This window comes from Cynocephalus volans, chromosome 4 (assembly GCF_027409185.1).
Source record: "Cynocephalus volans isolate mCynVol1 chromosome 4, mCynVol1.pri, whole genome shotgun sequence".
In the NCBI taxonomy this organism is placed as follows: Eukaryota; Metazoa; Chordata; class Mammalia; order Dermoptera; family Cynocephalidae; genus Cynocephalus; species Cynocephalus volans.
The window spans coordinates 37,903,502-37,924,385 of record NC_084463.1 but is presented as its reverse complement, the minus strand read 5'-3'; the positions used below and the strand labels follow the sequence as shown (position 1 = coordinate 37,924,385).

General features: G+C 34.3%; 1 protein-coding gene across 1 annotated transcript; it reads right to left on the bottom strand.

Moving 5' to 3' along the window:
- Window positions 1-9,324: 9,324 nt before the first annotated feature.
- Window positions 9,325-10,359, bottom strand: LOC134376019 (olfactory receptor 14A16-like). Its single transcript, XM_063094716.1, has one exon. The coding sequence runs from the start codon at window positions 10,357-10,359 to the stop codon at window positions 9,325-9,327; it is 1,035 nt and encodes a 344-aa protein (XP_062950786.1).
- Window positions 10,360-20,884: the final 10,525 nt, after the last annotated feature.

Sequence of the window (20,884 nt, the reverse complement as noted above, 5' to 3'; positions counted from 1 at the left end):
AATTATTGTCTAATCCTCTACAGAAGAGATTATGAGGAATCTTCGATGGGGTGGTTTGGTAGAATTTTATCTCTACTGAAAGGAAGCTAATCTAGTAGGCATTTGTCCTATTACTGATTCAGACTGTGAAGGGTATGTGTTCTTTAACTTTGCTTTAGGAGGTAACTATAAGCCCTAGTTGTTTGGTTGAGACACTTTGAATACAAACAATTAAACAATCATTTCACTATTTGTTTGACTAAATTATATTAATAACCGAATTACTCAGGCAGTATAAATACTCAGTCATTTTGAAAATGTCCATCAATGGCTAAAACATTCTTATGATGTATATTAAAACTATGGCTAAAGTAAAAGAGAGCACTATAACAAAAACCTGGGTACTCAGTAGTTTTTGTTAAATCTAACACTTTACATATTTTCTGGGATTCATATAGACTTTAATATATAGGGCATTTTACTGAATTCGTAAGACCAAATATACTGAAAGTTAGTGAACATAATAACCAATGTGTATAACCAGTACTTTTATCATTTGTTATTTATTTTATTGTTTTTTTCTGTTTCAATAAATTTCTTATTTATTTCAATTATACGGGGTAAGATAAAAGTAAAAATTTATATTGCATTTTACTATATTATTTTACTTTAAAAATTGCTTAATGTTTTATTGAAGCATAATTGTATATATTTTGAGGTAAAGTGTTGATTACTATCACCTGTGCACCGCATGTGTTGATCAAATCAATATTATTAGCATATTCATTATTACAGACCATAATCATTCTTTATACTCTTTACCCAATCTCTCCCCAAGCCCCCTCTCCCTGACCCCTCCCACCTCTAACAACCATATATTTGTTTTCTCCTTCTGAAACATCAACATATTATTGTAGAGTCTTTTTCCTCCCTTCTTTCATTCCATCCTTCCTATCATTTTTCTTTTAAACTTTCATCCTTTCTTTCTTTCTTTCTTAGAACCCACTGATGAGTGAGTACATCCACTATTTCTCTTTCTGTGTCTGGCTTATTTCACTTAACATTATTTTCTCCAAGCTCATCTGTGTACCTGTAAATGGAAGAATTTCATTCTTTTTTATGGCTGAGTAGTATTCTATTGTGTGCTTTATCATGAAGTAAAATCAAATTTTGTTTGTTACACACACACACACACACACACACACACACACACACATGCACGCACGCACTACATTTTTCTAATCCAGTCATCCATCAATGGACATTTATATTGGTTCCATATTGTGGCTGCTGTAAATAGAGCAGCAATGAACATGGGAGCACAGCTATCCCTCAGCATGATGATTTTCATTCCTTTGGGTATGTACCTTGGAGTGGAATGGCTGTATCTTATGGTAGTTCTATCTGCAGTTGTTTCAGAAACATCCATACTGTTTTCCATAATGGATGTACTATTTTACAGACCCACCAACAGTGTAGGAGGGTCCCCCTTTCTCTACATCCTTGCCATCATTTTTTATTCTGTCTTTTCAATACTGGCTAGTCTGACAAGGGTGAAGTGATATCTCAATGTGGTTTTGATTTGCATTTCCCTGATGATTGGTGATGTTGAGCATTTTTTCATGTACCTGTTGGCCATGTGTATGTCCTCCTTTGAAAAATGTCTATTCAGCTTCTTTGCCCATTTTTTAATTGGATCATTTGCTTTTTTACTGTGGCATTGTATGAGTTCCTTACATATTCTTGATGTTAATCCCTTGTTGGAGGTATAGTTTGCAAATATTTTCTCCCATCCTATAGGTTGTCTTTCCACTCTGTTGATTGTTTTCTTTGCTGTGCAGAAGTTTTTATTTGATATAATCCCTTTTGTTTATTTTTTCTGTTGTTGCTTGTGTTTCTGAGGACTTATTTATACATTTTTTTGCCCAGTTCTACTTCCTGACATGTTTCCCCTGTTTTCTTTTAGTAGCTTTATGATTTGGGGTCTTATACTTAAGTCTTTAATCCATTTTTAGCTGATTTTGTTGTACAGCAAGAGGTACAGGTCTTGTTTCATTCTTCTGCAGATAGATGTCCAATTTTCCCAGCACCATTTATTGAAGAGGCAGTCTTTTTTTTTTTCTGAAGAATGTTATTGGTATTTTGATGAGAATTGCACTGAAACTGTAGATTGATATGGGTAGTATGGACATTTTGACAATGTTAATTCTTCCAGTCCAACAGCATGGAATGTCTTCCCACCATTTTGTGTCCTCTTTCATTTCTTTCAGTAGTATTTTCTGGTTCTTATTCTAGAGATCTTTTACCTCCTTGGTTAAATTGACTCCTAGGTTATTTATTTATTTACTTATTTACTTATTTCCTTATTTATTATCTATTTATTTATTTAGTGACTATTGTATTGGGCTTCCTTTCTTTTTTCCTGCTACTTAATTATTGGAGAATACAAATGCTACTGATTTGGGGGTGTTGATTTTGTATCCTGCAACATTACTGAAATTAATAATTATCTCTACGAGTTTTGGGGCAGAGTCTCTAGATTTCTCTATGCATAAGGTCATATCATCTGCAAATAGGGACAGTATGACTTCGTCCTTTCCAATCTGGATGAACTTTATTTCTTTCTTTTGCCTGATTGCTCTGCCTAGTACTTCCAGTATTATGTTATGTAGGAGTGGTGAGAGTGGGCATCCTTGCCTTGCTCATGTTCTTAAGGGAAACATTTTCAGCCATTGTTCTATAGATTGATATTGTTGGTTGGTTTCTTATATATGGCTTTTATTGTGTTGAGATACTTTCCTTCTACACCTAATTTTCTGAGAGCCTTTATTGTGAAGTAATTTCAATTCTTGTTGAATGCTTTTTCTGTATCTATTGGGAAGATTATATAGTTTTTCCTTGATATCGTTGCTGTGGTATATAACATATATTGACTTGCTTATGTAGAACCATGCTTGCATCCCCACTTGATCATGTTGTATAGTTTTTTTTGATGTGTTTCTGTATTCTAATTGCTAATATTTTGTTGAGGAATTTTACATCAATGTTCATCAAATATATTGGTCTGTAGGTTTCTTTTTTTGTTTTACTTTTGTCTGGTTTTGATATCAGATAAATGCTGGCCTCATAGAATGAATTTGGGACAGTGGCCTCTGTTACAATTTCTTTGAAAATTTACAAGAATTTATATTAATTCCTCTTTAAAAGTTTGATAAAATTCAGCGGAAAAGCTATTTGGTCTAGGGCTTTTCTTTGTCAGGTGACTGCTGATTACTATTTCATTCTCATTACCTGTTATTTATCTGTTTATATTGTCTATTTCTTCTTGGTTCAGTCTTGGTAGTTTGTATGTGTCCAGAAATTTATCCATTTCCTCCAGGTTTTCATATTTGTTGGCTTATAGCTGTTTATAAATGCAACAATTCTTTACATTTCTGTGGTATCAGATGTAATGTCTCCTTTTTTTATTTCTGATTTTTGTTATTTGGGTATTCTGTCTTCCCTTTTTTTGTCATTGTTGTTGTTAACCTAGCTAATGATTTATTCAATTTGTTTATCTTTTCAAAAAAATAATTTTTTGTTTCATTGATCTTTTGTATCTTTTGGGGGTCCTCTATTTCAATTAGTTCTGCTCAATCTTTATTATTTCTTTCTGTCTACTACATTTAGGATTGGATTGTTTACATTTTTCTAGTTTTTTGAGGTGTAGCATTAGGTTGTTTATTTGAAGTTTTTCTATTCTTTTAATGTAAGAATTAATCACAATAAACTTTCCTCTTAGTACTCTTTTTGCAGTATCCCACAGGTTTTGGTATAATGTGTCTTTATTTTAATCAGTTCAAGAAATTTTTTGACTTCCTTTTAAATTTCTTCTTGGATCCATGTGTCATTCAGGAGCCTGTTGTGTAGTTTCCATGTATTTGTATAGTTTCAAGATTTTCACCTGTTACTGATATTTAATTTTAATCCATTGTGGTCTGAAAAGATACTTGAAATGATTTTGATTTTTTAAAATTTGTCAAGATTTTATTTGTGACCTAACATGTGTTCTATTATGGGGAATGTTCTATGTGCTGATGAGAAAAATGTATATTCTGCAGTTGTTAGATAAAATGTTCTGAAGATATCTGCCTGGTCAATTTGGTCCAAGGTACAGTTTAAGCCCTGTCATTTCCTATTGATTTGTTGCTATATGATCTATCCAATGCTGAGAGAAAGGTATTCATGTCCCCCACTATTATTGTACTGTAGTCTATATCTTTCTTTAGGTCTAACAGTGTCTGCTTTAGATATCTGGGTGCTCCAGTGTTGGGTGCATATATATTTATGATTGTTACGTTTTCTTGCTGTATAGATCCCTTTATCATTATAGAGTGTCCTTGTTTGTCTCTTCTTATAGTTTTTGGTTTAAAGTTTATATTTTCCAATATAAGAGTAGCTACTCTTCATCAATTTTGGTTTCTATTTTCATGGTCTATCTTTTTCCATACTTTCACTTTTAGTCTGTATTTGTTTATATTGGTGAGGTGAGTCTGTTGAAGACAGCATAGCTGGATCTAGTTTTTTAATCCAATCAGTCAGTCTTTGTATTTTGAATGAGGAGTTTAAAATATTTACAGTTAGTATTGTTATTGCCAGGTATTTCTTTTACTCCTTATTGTATTTGGCTTAGATTTTTAAAGTGTCTTTTGTTCTTTTCATCCCCTTTTATTATTCAATGATTGTCAGTTTTATGAGGTGGTATGATTTATTTCTTTCTCTTTCTCATTTGCACTTTTGTTGTAACAGTGGGTTTTATTCTTTCTCGTGTATTCATAGTAGTGGGTATCATTTTTCACATTCCAGATATAAGACTCCCTTGAGGATTTCTTTCCAGGATGGTCGTGTGGTGGCAAACTCCTGCAGTTATTGTTTGTCTGTGAAATACACTATTTCCACCTTATTTCTGAAGTATAGCCTTCTGGATATAGAATTCCTGGTTGGTAATTTTCTTTTTTTTATCATTTTTATTTTCTTCTGGCCTGTAGAGTCTCAGTTGAGAAGTCTGCTGTTGGTCTGATGGAGGCTCCCCTATCGGTGGCTTGAAACTTTTCTCTTGTTGCTATTAGAATTCTCTGTCTTTTGAGTTTCCCCAGTTTGACCATAATGAGTCCTGGGGAGAAGTTTTTGTATTGAATCTGTTTGGGGATATATGGGCTTTCTGGATCAGAAGGTCCATATATCTTCCTATACCTGAGAAGCTTTCCATTATTATTTCCTTGTATAGGTTTTCAATGCCTTTTTCTTTCTTTTCCTCTTCTAGAATGCCCATGATTTGGATGCTTGTATGCTTAAGGTTGTCAGTTAGCTCTTTTATATTTTCTTCATGTTTTAAAATTCTTTTTTTTTTTCTTTTCCCTTTTTTTGTTCACCTGATTCGTTTTGAAAAGACTGTCTTTGAGATCTGAAATTCTTTCTTCTACTTGCTCTAACCTGATTGTTAAACTCTCAGTTGTATTTTTTATTTCATCAAACAAGTCATTCAGTTCCAGAAGTTGTAAATCTCCTCCTTCATATCCTGGATACTTTTTCTCATTTCATTGTATTCTATAATTAAGTCTTTTCTTATATCTTTGAGTTTTCTTAAGATTGTCACTCAGAATTCCTTTTAAGACATTTCATGGATTTCCTGCTGTATGGTTTTTAGTACTTGAGAATTACTGTATTATTTTGGTCTTGTCATATTTTCTCATTTATTTGTATTTCTAGTGTCTCTTCTCTGATGTCTGGTAATCTGGTAAAGCATTTGTTTCTTCTATTATTCTGGGGTGGGTTTTGAAGACAAAGATTCCTGCTCTATTTGCAGGCTCTGCTGCTGACTCCTTGTGTTGACGTAGGTGATTGTGTGGTGGGCTGCCTGCAGGGTTTTCCTGGCTGTTACTGTGGCAGTGAGTCATCCTTGCAGCATCAGTAGCTGTGGCAGTGAATGTGGTGGACCACCTGTGCTTAAATGGTATTTGTGGCACTGTGCAGTTGGGATGCTCATTTGTCCCTTTCTTGGGTGGTGGGAAGAGCTGCTGGGGGCTTCTGTCTTGGTGCCCACTCACATCATGCTCTTCTGGATTGGTGCCCATTCATAGGATGCTCACTTGCTGTGGAGGAGCGTAGGAATGTCAAGATTGAGAAAGACAAGGGAACTTACACAGGGCAAAAGTTCCTAGTGCAGAAAGGGATTTGAGGCAGAGCAGGGATTGTTCAAAGCACCAAAGACTTTAGCACAATGAAGATCTTCAAGGGTGTTCTACTAGATTAGATAAGAACATTAAAGTCATTTCTTATCCAGCTTCACTCCCTTTCCTTTGTTTCTTAAGATGCTTTCCAGAGAATGTCCCATAGCCAATTTCTTTTCATTCCTTTGCAAAATGATTGATAAAGTTGTTTTTTTTTTTTATTTCCTTGTCTTTACAATAAAAGCTGAAGCAAATATTGATTCTCGAGGCTGTGCCTTGTTTCTCTCTGCTTGAGGGAGTTTTCTTGGTGAGACCACTTCTGGCTTCCCATTTCTCTTAAAATATGTGCTCTGAGTAATCTTTGTGTCTCTGTCACACAGTGAGAAGTGACAACTTGCCTACTGCCCAGGTAGTGGAATGGGAGGTGCTGCTGGCTGCTTTTGGCTAGGTGTCAGTTCATGGGATGCATATAATTTTACTTTTTAAAATCTCATTCTCCATAAGTTTCCTGATACCCAGGGTGAAAAATAAATTTTTTGGGTTTTATTTTTTTTGATATATATATAAAGAAGTCTGTTCTATGAAACCTACTTCCTGATTTCAATCTTAATTTGGTACCAGGTATTGAGGGAAGCACATGAAGTAATGAAACACAACCTGTCTGGATATTGCTGGCAATTTTTAAATCATGCTTATTGTAAATAGAATAGCAGTAAGCACACTTTGTAGCATTTGCCTTTTTCACCATATGCAGAGGATCATTTTCTTCCTAATAGTACAAAAGGTGTGAAATAGTTCAAATGGCTTCATAAACAACCTAACATTGTTTCATAAACAACCTAGATCCTTATTCCAGTGATCTATTAATAGAGATTTTCTGGTTGTTTTTCAAATTAAATTTAAATTTTAGTTAATTTTTACAAGATTCTTATTTTTCATAAAATGACAGAATTGCAAAAACAAAATTAAATAATATAAAACCAACAAAATGCCCACTTTGCCATAAAACGATTCTAAAGTTTAAAGATGAGAAGTTTACAGATAGCTAAGGCAATTCTGGAAAAGAACAAACAAGGGAAGTGAACCTTGTTACTATGAATCTTAACACCAAGGAACACTTTGAATTAGTGCAGAAAAGAAAGACAGAAAAAGAGAATAATATAAAGAGACTAGAAACCCACTTAAGAATGCAGAAACCTATATTATGATAGGCATTATGGTATTATTACAAAACATTGATAAATGAAAGTAGAAATAAAATATAACATAATTTATTCTTATTAAAAACTAACATATAAAAAATGTTTCCTCCTGCTATTAATTCAGATAAATTATTGTCCTAAATATAGAGGAAGTAAAAACCTGTCTACCATTGATGAGGCTGAGGTAACAAACACAAATAAACCCAACTGCAATGTTAACAGGAAGCAATGTTTCTCATAGAAGATACTGTATAACTGTAAATTTTCAGAACAGCCCCCTACTGCTTTCTTACTCGGAAGACCAGATCTCTAAAATTTGTAGACTGTCAGCCTTGTTGATTATTGGAATTTCATCATTAAGAATGAAATGCTCTCTCTTTATAGAGGATATTAGCCGTTGTGAATCAGAGAAGCAGCTTCCATCTCCAACTCAGGTCTTTCTGGACATGACATTTACTTCAGCCATAAGTTTGTCATTTTCAAGGAAATGGTTCCTGGGCCAAATTTGCAGTCCATACCTGAGGTCAACTCCTTTCAAAATAGCCATGTTTGGCTTTGAGTCTATCAAAACATTGCTTCATTTAAATTTCAAAGAAATGCCACCCTTCCCAAAATTTCTATAATAATTATTTTTCTTTCTTTGGTGAAATGCTACACAATTTCTCTCTTAGTGGTCTCGCTTATTATAACAGCTTCATACATCTTATTTCATCAGAGTACAAGTGTGTCTCTGGTGATCTGAGACTAATTGAGAAAAGACAATATATTTGAGAAAATTCTAACATTAATAGAATATTTTATTGGAGAATATTTTGGGGAGAAATTAAAAAGTTAAAGAAAATAAAAACACATGTCATGTAAACAAATATTAATAATATTAAATGAATCAAATTGAATGCTCCTAAATTTATAATACATACCATCAAATGATTAACATGAATGATATTTTGAGAAATATTTCCATGATACCTAACCAACAAAATTTGAGTATTAAGCAATAAATAAGTATTTTTAAAAATGAAAGTAACCAAACTGAAAAACAGAAAAATGGCATGAAGAGTGAATTTAGAGAAGAGAAGAATTATATGGTATATTTATATCTATATATATAGATGTAGATAACTGAAAGACAAATGATAAATAATAGGTAGAACAATAATAGATATAAACGTTCATCTTAATTAGAAACCTGTGAACATGAAAATTAATAAAACAGTAAGATACATTTTTATTATTAAAATTGGAAAACAATTTAAAAATACTTTAAATATAATATTTTAGAGGATATGGGGGGAAAAAGTGGGTTTATCCAATACTCTTAGGAATAAAACTTAAATAACATTAACTATGAATAGCAACTTGATCATTGTATGAAACTCAAAATATTGAATGTTATTAACTAGCTTTATTTTCTTGTATACTGGAGAAAATACAAGAATATTCATTACAATCATTTGTAATTTTAAAATAAGAACTACCTGGAAACATTGTAGTGTGCATAATAATGGATCGTGAAGTGGAGAGATCGCAAATGCCTAATGATGAGTGAAAGATCAAAGTGCAGAAATATATCTATACAATGTATCCAGTCCAGTAAATATAAAGCACGCTCAAATTAGAGGAAAGTCATGGGTAGCCAATTATACTTTCTATTGCCTAAAACTTCTTGCTTTGACAAAATCTTATTTTACATATATTTTTACTTAGATTAAAGATATGGTTCAAGGGCCGAGCCCGTGGCGCACTTGGTAGAGTGCTGCGCTGGGAGCGCGGCGACGCTCCCGCCGCGGGTTCGGATCCTATATAGGACTGACCGGTGCAGTCACTGGCTGAGTGCCGGTCACGAAAAAACGACAAAAAAAAAAAAAAAAAAAAAAAGATATGGTTCAAAAGTATGAATTGTATGTGTATGAAATTATAAATTGTTACCTTATTTAAATAGCACTAAGTCTTTTACTGTTAACTAAATTGGCCCCTTGTTTGTATGAACTGAATGAAGTATTTGCCTTGCTGTTTTTGTTATTGTTGTTGTTGCTGTTTTTGAAAACAGTCTTTCTGTGCATTTTCCAAAAGGCTGCTTTCATGTCCTTGTTTTTCAGACTGTAGATGATGGGATTCAGTGTTGGTGGCACCATGGTGTAGAAGACAGACACCAGCAAATCCCATGCAGAAGGGGACTCCGACACTGGCTTTAGGTAAGCACTGGACCCTGTAGTGAGGAAAACAGTAAGCACCACAAGATGAGGAATGCATGTTGAGAAGGCTTTTGACCGGCCTTCCATTGATTGTATCTTCAGAACCATGGAGAAGATATGAATATAAGAAACCAGGATTGAAATAAAACACATAATACCCAAGGATGTTGTTACAATTAGGGCTCCAATCTCAGCAATGTATTTCTCTGAGCAGGAGAGTTTGAGTAATGAGGGGATCTCACAGAAGAACTGTTGTACAAAATTTGATCTACAAAATGGTAATGAGAAGGTCACAGATGTATTTAAAAACCCAGAGACAACCCCACTGAGCCCTGAAGCAGACACCATCTGCTCACAAGCACCTTTCTTCATGATGACCTGATATTGGAGGGGGCAGCAAATGGCCACATATCTGTCATAGGACATCACTGTGAGCAAGCCGAGCTCTGTACAAGCAAACGATACAACCAAAAAGACCTGTACCACACACCCCAGGAATGATATGGAATGATTCTGGGTAAAGGATTGAATAATGGCTTTGGGAACTGTGACAGAGATGAAGCAGAGATCTAGCAATGACAGTGTCTTCAGAAAGAAGTACATGGGACTTTGGAGGTGCTGGTCCAAGGTGGTAAGAAGAATGATGAGCAGGTTGCCAACAAGAGCTGTCAGGTAGATGAGTAAAAACAGCACAGCCTGGAGGACTTGCAACTCCCGCTTGTCTGAAAACCCCATGAGGATGAATTTAGTCACCAACATGGTGATATTGGCCATGATACTCCTCTTCCTGCAATATGGCAAAAAGAAAATATAGTGAGATGTTTCTTTACAGCTAAATATTTTATAACTTCATAGTTTGAAAGTTACATTTTTTTTTCCAATTTTGTACAATAAAATTGTTGTATAAACATAAATTAACAAATATTACTCTTAGTTTTCTGATTTCGGTTATGCATGCTTCCATATGTAAAATGTTTGAAATAAAATGGGGGTGTAATATTAAACTTGATAAAATAAGGTCTGCAAAATCTAGGAGAGCCACAGTTATAGACAGTGATTTGAATTACTGTTTTCTAAATTTTATTAAGGTTGCTACAAATTAGTACAATTTTGTGGTACATTTGAGAGAGATTAATTCATAACATCTGATGAATTCTGTTGACATTGTGGCATAATTCTCTTTCAGAACCTAGAAAGAAAGGCTAAAGAGCTTTTTGCTTGTTAACTACCACTTTGACAAGCAGATGAATCACAGAAACATTTTCTCAGGGTTTTAAAAATGTGTATAATTTGCAAGGTTACCAGAAAACCAATTTTTATACATTACCGGGCTATCAAGAATCACCCTTCCTACAAAAGGGTCTTCCTAACTCAGCTTAAGGTTCAATTACATTATAATAGGATTGTTTTATTCACATGCATACTGAGAAACATTTCCTCCTTTGCATTACACAGACAACTTCCCTGAAGTATTTTAATGGACATTTCATAAAGAAAAATAGTTTGTGCCCAAGTATGCCTCAAACTACAGGATGTAATAAAATTTTCTCCAAGTTTGCTCAGAGTTTAAACATGCTAATTGTCACATTGTTTAAGTCAGGGAATAATATAAAATTTGATTATCTAAATGAGGAAAATAGTCATTAAGAACAAGCTCTGGGGTTAGATTGTCTGGTTTTAGTTCTTTCTCTATCGCCTTTTAGTTAGATGAACTTTTTAAAATTGCAATCTCCTTATTCGTCATCATTATCTGAAAAAAAAGTGGATTGCTAAGTCATTTGCTCATTCTCTGCATAGATAAGGATATATTTCATATTAGTTATAGTAACTATTGCTATTTCTCCAAAGATTGGACATGGCAACCTTTCAAAAATGTTTTATAGAGCATTATAAGAAAAATGAGTTTCGAAAACACTGAAGTAAAAGGTTGTGCAAAATATAAGAAGGGGAAATCAAAGACCCACTTCTCTTGTAGTAAATGTGGAACTCATGAGTGCAGACTCCTATGTGCCAGGATGAGAATGTGTATCCATGTGATTCTCTTACAGCAAATGATCATGAAAAGGGTGATGATTTGTAATGTGGGAGTGATTAAACTTACTTTCACTCCAAAATATTTGAACAATCGCTCACTTCACACATGTGATTCACTTGTACAACAGATTTTATTTTCCATCAAACCTCCTTCTCTGAACAATTTGTCCTTAAGTCTATAGAAGCCCAGCTTCTACATCAGCCAAAACTCAGACAGGACATGTGGGTCGCCTCCTGTGTACAGGGAAAGAATAAAAATAGATGACATCATTTATTTATAATATTATAGATGCTGTTTTAAGCACCTCATGCACATCAGCCTGACTAATATTCAAAACTCCCCTAAGAAGTGGGTATTATGTCAATTTTATAGAGGAGAAAAATGTGGCAAAAATGAGTTAATTAATTTGCCTAGTGTCAGGAGTAAGTGAATGACGGAGCTGAGGTGTGAACCATTCTAAAAACCATTGTAAAGCCTGTACATTCACAAACAATACGTTTCATTCTCTCAGGAGAGGTGAACAGAGTTAATGTTGATTTGTCTCAGAGAATACTCCAAGAGAAACATGAGATACCAAATATTTTGGAGAAAATAATTATATGTACTCAAAATAAATTATAGGTAGCAAGATCCGTTGGGACAAAACAACAAAAATAATGCTCAAAGAAATAAGTGGTAAAACATAATTTTGAGACAACAATAAGATGAATGATAGCTGGGAAGATCCAAAAAAAAAAAAAATGGAAAAAATGAAAAAGTATTACAGAAATAAAATGACATTGTAGTACAAAATAATGTTAACTAAACATAATCAAAATCATTCAGGCACATGTTAGATCTGATTTAGAAAATTACACAATATGAACTGGAAAAAAATAAAGAATAAAGATCTGGTAGAAGATTATAGATAGGGTTAAATATAATAAAGGATTTACAGATTTCTGTAATAACTTTCTAAGCAACCAAGGTACTGACATGAAAACTCAGCTCTCTTTCAATCTAAACAAACAACAACAAAAAAGAATAAATAATAATAGTGGAATGGAGACACTTCCTGTAATATTGAATAAATATTGGTGTTGCATATTAAGCTATTTTTAATGAAGACTAAATAATACTAAAAACTACAAAAATTTAGAAATTAAATGTTATACATTTAATAATATTTAAATAATAATACAAAAATTATAGGTAAAAGGAATGAGAAATGTAACTAGGTGATGTTTTTAAATCTCTCATAACAGGATGAAGAGATTTAAAATATACAGATGACATTTAAAAAAAATGCAATATTATTTTAATTAATTATTCTATTTGTTGCTTAATATTAAAGAGTTATACTAAGTAATTAATTTACAGAATTTATCAATGATTTTGTTTCTCTTACGATTACTATTGTCACACATTCTTTTAATTGAAAACCAATGCAGCATACAGCATTTTTAAAAGTTTCTTCTGTATGCTTGCCTTCACTATTTCCCCCATTCTTAATTCTTTCCTTCTTTTTTTCTCCCTTTTTTCTTTCCTCTTTCTTTCTTTTGATCTTTTTATTTCTGATATTATGCATGTGTCTAGGCAATGAGAGATCTTTTGAATATTAGACTTTTTAAAATCTTTTCCATATTAATTTAAAAAGCTGTGTTAATTTTAGTAACAAAAAATAATAATTGTTTTAAAACTTCAACTGAGTGAATTAATAGTTATTTTAATGGAGGATTTTTCATTGTTTCGCCAATCATTGAATGGCCAGAGTTAAAAATGTTCCTATTATACTTAAAAGTTTGTATTCCCAGTAGGATCTTAATAAGGTAAAATATATATATATATATTTGTGGTTTAAAAAAAGACCTTGAAAAAGAAACCAAGCTGTATCCGGTGTTCATTTTAAGTGACGGAGTTATTGTTGATTTTTATTTTCATTTTTATACTGCTCTATATTTCCATAGGTTGTCACCATTCCTGGGACAAGAATTCTCTATTATTTTTAATAGAAATATTAATTCATTGACATGCTGAATAAACACTAATATATAAAATATATATACAAATATATACACAAAATATATATACAAAAATACATATGAAATATATATGCAAAAATATGTACACAAAATGTATATGTAAAAATAATATATGAAGGAAATATGCTATTGTGCATGTTCTAGATGGTAGGACTATGTGTGACCATTTTCCTAATAAACACACACACACACACACACACACACACACACACACACACGTACAAAAAATAAATATACATAAATAAAATATATGCACAAAAATAATATATGAAGGAAATAGAATATACTTATGTATGTTCTATGTGTGACCATCTTACTAATATTTTGTCATTTTGTTTTCTTTTGTAATTGGAAAACGTTAATCTTAGCATATGCTCATGTTTAAAAGGCACATATGTACAGATAATGAAGCATAATAAAAATAAGAAATGAAAAGTTTTTTTTAAAAAGTTGCCTGTGATACAGGGTTTCTATTCTATTTCCATTCCTAGTGAAAGGTGGTTTTGGATTACTCTCTCTGAAATCCATTTTCCTCATGAATGTGAGTTAGATGAATCATACGGCAATATCTGCCTACTTTTCAGGCTTGTTGTGCAGCTCAATGGGTATATAGTAATTGGAAATATATTTCTAAACTACCATGTTTTGTACAAATAAAAAGTAGTAACTTACTTTTTTGGACTGGACATTAATTCCTTAAAATGTGTATATTTAGGAGATTAAAAAATTTCTATTATTTTACTTAAACATGCATACAGTTATTAGCTACATTAGAAGATATGAAGGTGATTAAAAGCATCTTTCTTATATGAGATGTAATTCTAGTAAGAATGTGTAGCGTACACATAACACTATGTGCCTGTGAATATGTGTGTATATGTGCAAGTGTGTGTATGTTTGTGGGCACACATGTATACGTGTGTATGGCTGAGGGGACCAAGAGCTTAAAAATATTTGCATTATGAGTTTCAAAGTACCTTTGTGATCATTTAGTAAAATCTATTTATATTATGGATAGGAAAACTAAAACTCAGGGATACAATGAAATTTCCTTCATGGTTAGAGGGAAGGATGGTTAGAAAGCTAACAGTGTTATTATGTTTCATAATTTCTATTCCATTTTATAAAAATTGTGTGATCCTGCATTTATAAAATGAGGAATTTGGAGACAATGTTAAGAGTATAATTGTTAATATCTGGAAATATAATGAGAGAAAGATACCAAAGAAAGTGAATTCTTAACTTGGACTTGAATCAATGATAAAAATACAAGCAGAGCTGTCTGTAATCAAAAACAGTCCAGATGTAGGAATGTCACAAATTGGGGAAATAGCAATTGACCTAATTTACACCTTCAAACACAAGGAGCTAAGTGAGAGTGGGATCGATTTCATGGAGAGGAATCATGATAGAATGTAGAATGCAGTGACATGTGGGAGTGCAATAGCTTTTCTCCCAGAGGGTGATCATTGCTGGGTCACACAAAGGGTTTAAACAGTAACAAATAAGGAGGGGATATTTAAGTGCTTGTGAAGCTTCACAATCATACCAAGAACTAGCCTTTTACACCCATCAAATAAAAATGGTGAGCAGTAATTTCCAGCATCAGAAATCTTCCCTTTATCTGCTCTCCCACTCTGCCATCTAAAAGAGAGCAAGTGTCTACACAGCCATGTCATAGCCAGATGAACTGAATTTCACACACTATCCAGCACCATAGTGATTCAGGATTTTGGTGGGATTAATTTCTTCTTTGTAGTAGCTCATGGGGATTCACTTAAAATAAGAATAATTTAGACATCACACATTGGTTCTGACCATGCTATTACTAGATAAGTGCTTAGAAACAGCCCTTTAATCATACTTTTAATGTCAGCAACAGATACAAGGCAGTGATTCCTAGGCTAGGGATTTTAATGAATTACTGTGAAAACTAAATAACTATGTGCACAAAGCAACACAAACAACACTAAAACAGAACAACTAAAAGTACAATAGGTTAAGACAAATAAGTCAGGCACAGAAAGATAATTACTGCATTTTCTCACTCATACATGGGAACTAAAAAAAAAAGTTAAATTTTAGAAATAGATAGTAAAATTGTGTTTACTAGAGGTTGGGAAGGGGAGGGGAAGAAAGAGTATAGGTATGTTAGTTAATGGATACAAAATTATAGCTAAATAGGACAAATAAGTTTTAGTGGCGTAGAGTAGTGCTGGGCATCTGCGATTAACAATTTGTTGAATGTTGTCAAACGACTGGAAGAGGGGAGCTCAAATGCTCTCATCACAAAGAAACAATGAATTTTTGCAAAGATAATTTGGTAACTACCGTGATTTGATCATTACACATTGTAAACATGTATTGAAATATATGTCTGTACCCCATAAGTATGTACAATCAATGTGTTTCAATTAAAAACCAAATAAATTTCCTTTAAAAAAAAAAAAAAAGGTTTCCAAGTCAGGGATGCTCATGGATAAAGAAGCATTTACTCACCAATTGGGCACAGTCTTCTCACCTTAGCTCAGATGTTTTACCTTATGGTTTTGACTTCTGGGTGTGTTTCCATTAAGACACTTTTATCTCATCTTTCTCTTGAGAGATTGTGAAACAGTAAGTCAAGGAGAACTCCAGGAGGTGTCTGCAGAGCTGGTATTTGTCTATAAACACTAAAGTTATTCCTGAAAGAGAGATTGCAGTCTCTGGAGATGCCCTGTACATTGAAAACTTCAGACAGAACATCCAAAAATACTTTATAGCCTGAAAGCAAAGAACGTAACATTTTATTAAGGTAAGATATTCTGAGGTGATATTTTAGGGAAAAAAATATGCTTAAAAAACCTGAAACACAATGTGTTATTCTTACCTAACCCAGGAGGCTCATTCCTGGTTTATCCCCCAGGCATCAGCTCTCCTTGAACAGAATGTGGATGAAGCAGCCGATATTTTCCTGATTACATTGTCCCTTGTGGAAAGACAGCTTCTCAGGGACCTCTCTATCCTGGCATTATTTTCCACAGATACGGAGGCTAGAAGAATAATGAAGGGTAAAATACAGGACTTGCTTTTTCGTCCTTGAATTAGATTTAACTTTAGTTATAATCAGATTTTTGGTATCTGTGGGTATTGTATACAGTACATGGGGACCATTAAAATCAATTCTCACACTTTGAAGAAAGTCCATGAAGTTGGAGATAGCAATGCCCCATTATTCTAGTAAAATACAGCAGTCAGTGTGACTGCGGCAAGCTATGTGGTTAGGGTTACAAGAGTAGGAAGAAAAAAACTTTTTAATTTAGAAATTTAACAAAATGGAATCACTTCTGTTCAGCCTGTTGCAAAATAACCTTTAATAAGGTCTGACTTTTAGCTCTTAATATTCTTAATTTTAGTAAAAACCTATGAAGCAAGTAATTTTTATTATGTATCAAACTTTTTTAGTATATACTTTATAATGTTTTAAAACCGGTTTCAGTGTGAAACAGAACATGTTCACTAAGAAACATAAATATCTTTTGTTTCTTTAAAATAAGAGTCAAAAGCATATAAGCTTAAACTTATATTTAGTAATTAAAGTCTTAGTATTATATTTTGTAGGAAATGATCTTGATAGTCAATGAATATCCATCATTTAATTTACCCAGTTTATTTATCCAAGAGCTTTTAAGTTATGTGAACTAAAAAGGCATTTCTGGCTGGTTATTTCAGAGTTTACTATGTGACATAGCACACAATGTAATGTATATACATATGTGTAAATACACCTAAATATATGTAACATTTTTATAGCTTTTATTTTACTCATGAAATGGTAATATAAAATCACCAGTTAATAAAAGGCAGTTGAATCTAAATTATTCTTCAGACATAATGGGGCCCATTCACATGGCTAAACTTTATTCGCCCCAACAGGTAACTCAGTTGTTATGGAGTGGACTTGCAAGGAAGCTCCAGACACTTGGTGGGGGGGTGTCAGAAAGTTTATTATGCTAGTGGGACCCAGGCAAACTCACGTTCTCAAATCCTGGGACCTCACCCTGACTCTTACAAGGCTTTTTATAGGCAGGTTAGATGGGCTCTTTAAGTTTCTGTTTCTCCAAATTCACATGACTTGAGCAGGCAGCTGATTATTAACTGGGCTGACTTCTGGGGGCCCCGGTAGATAAGCACAGTTAGCCACAGAGGCACTGCACGAGCACAAAATAATTTTTAATCTTGAGTTTTTCCAACACAATAAAGGCTATGGACTAAATCCTAGGTAAATCAATTTTTATAACAGTCTCATTAAAAATGAAGAGACTTTTACACTTTTTTAGGAAAAAAAATGTTCTAACAGATTTCTGCCGTAGCACTGACTATTCCTGAATTTTTTGTCTCAAAAGACACAAAGTCTTCCCAAGAAGTATGGCACAATTCCCAAGGACAGTTAATTCACCCAAACACAAACCCACAATGGGGTTGGAGAGTTTTAAAAGGAGCCTAAGTCCATCCAAAAGTTAAGACACAGGACGAATCTAAATGCCTCCCAAATAGTAGCATAACATCAAGCAAAGTGGGCAACATAGGACAGACAATAGACACACAGATAGATCATTCACACACCCTAATCGATGTACTTTACCAAAGGGTCAGTTTACCTTTTCACAAAAGTTTTGTCCTGCACCACAGGTACCTTTCTGTAACAAATGGCACAAACTGAGAACTCTCTGGTGTGCAAACTGGCTATCGCTTACCCGAACTTGAAGAACTTTGACTACCCTGGAGCCCATGGGATCCCTCAGAGACCATGGTCCCTTTCCCTAATCATTCCTCCTCCACCAATGAACTGACATGGGAAGCCAGCTCTGCAGTTTAGAAACAGGGAGAATATCCAGGACAAAAGGTCCTGGCAGCATCTTGGGGAATTCTCCAAATCTCCATCACAGGGCTCCCTTGCCAAGAGCAGCAGCAGGCACCCCAAATGACACAAGGTAGTCCTGCTGTTGGAATCTGGGGAAAACCTAGGCTGCTTGGGGGGACCATATCCCTCCTGGATGGCTCACCAAAACTGTTACTGGTGGTCACAGTTTGACTGCTCTCCACACAGAACAAAAGATGCATCACGCCTAAATGTTGGTGTGAGGCAGAAAGTTTATTATCAGATGTCTAACGGGACAGACACACTACAACTGTCTCAGAGTCTTAGGGTTTTGGGAGGGGGGTGGTATATAAGACAAAAAGACAAAGGGAGAAGTGCATTAAAAAATGCCACAAGAATAGGGACAGTGCCTACATGCAGATCAGCATGTTTTAATCACTATCCTTGTGCTCAGTCCTGTGAAACCTGGAGTCAGACTTCATGGTTTTGACTTTATCTCCTTCCCAGAACATCTGTAGCTTTAAAGAATACTGTTAGCTTTGCCAGTTACTGAGTTATGGCTTTGCTTTGTGACACCTATAAACTTCAGTGATTGTCTATTTGAGATAGAAGATGCTTGGTTTCCATGGGATGGATTACAAGGCACACCTTTGGGTTTCAAGCCACTGCCTAAGGTCTCAGGCTTGTCCCCTATGCCCTCTTCTAGGAAAAGTTCCTGTTGCTTGTTAGGCCTATTTTGGACACCAACTTGGGGGAAACTGAAACACTGTGGTCTGGCTTATGCAAATCCAGTGGCTGGGCATGCTCAGTAAAGCAGTTATATAAAAATGGTAGCTGGATGACCCTCCACTAGAGGTGCTAGAGAGCACATTATATTCCTGAATATGTCTGGTACATGTGACAGAATTTGACCAATGAACCTGTTCCAAAAGTAGATGAACTGAGCATGTGTGAGACTGTGTTACATAATAGGGACCCACCCCTTCATTGAGTATTCATTAGTTAATATGAATATGTATTAGATGGCCAAACTATAAATGCCAAATCCCAGAAGAAGGAGGGGTTGTTGCTGCTCACTCTCCTGGGGCCGAACTGCACTTCACCAGCTGAGGTGTGTATGTATTATTTTGTGTTAAACTTACTTTTAGCAAGTGGCTGCTTACGCTCTTGAGCCAGGCTGCATTCTGTACTGAACTCTTTGCATGCACTTCTTCCTTTTGTATTAAACTTGGTGTGGGCCCTGCGCAGTCTCTGGAGCTAGGCCAGACTCTCTCTGTAGGATCTGTATTTCTTATCTGTTAAATTAAACCTGTTCTCACTTTCTACTGTTAGTCTGTTCTTGAATTCTTTCCTTTGGTGGAGTCAAGAACTTCGCAAGAGGATGGGGTGGGCTGAGGCCTGCTATCTGGGCCCCAGACCCTTCCTCTGCCATCACATTGTTAAAACAGAATTCTTTTCTCAGCATGAAGCTCTAACATAGATGTCCTCATGCTGAGCTAATATTTGTGGTTCTCTATCATTATTTCTGCAGAAGTTTGCTGACTAGTAAAATGAGTTGACTTTATTACAAGAAATTCCTGAAGATGTCATCAGCTCCAAAATTAAAAATATTTAACAATTTGTTTTCTAAGATTATTTCTGTCTTTTACCTCAAAGTCCCTACCTTGCTGTTTCCACCAGCCCTGGGCTGTCATATCATGATCTTTATCCAATCCTCATCAAGCTCTCCATTCTCCTTTGGACACTGCCAGTTCCCTATAAATTATAAACTTATCTTCTCCTATGCAAGACACTGCCAAAACATTGCAAGTTGGCGTATTCTCTTACCTTTGTAAGTAATAAACTCATTCTCTTCTTATCAAAAGCACATACTGTTTATATCTGAAGAATGGTTTCCAACAGAATTGCAGCAAGTAAGCTCTCCATGGGCGGAAAATGAAGTTCCACCGTGGGAGCTGTGGCACACTGATGTGCCATTGAGGACTTAGGCACATGCCACATGATATAGACACTGACAAAACTTGTCAATCAATTCTACAATGATCCTGCTATTTATAATATTTGACTGGATATGTGACCAATAATTTTCTGCTTCTTCCTGTAAATTTTGTGAATTCATAAAGTATAATCTTCATGCATATGACTTTAAATATAGTTTCTGCCACCAGAAGGGTACCACTTGGTGGATACTCTACACCGCTCTCTTGAATCTTGTTCAATACGAGGGTTTGTCCATAATTAAGTTATTATGATTTGCTGCTCAGTAAATTTCTTTTTTTTCTATGTACATATAAAATGTTTTCTTCTTTCAAATTTTGCATTTTCATAAGTATCTCTAATATAGAAAGAATCTATGATTATTACAACATTATATCATACACA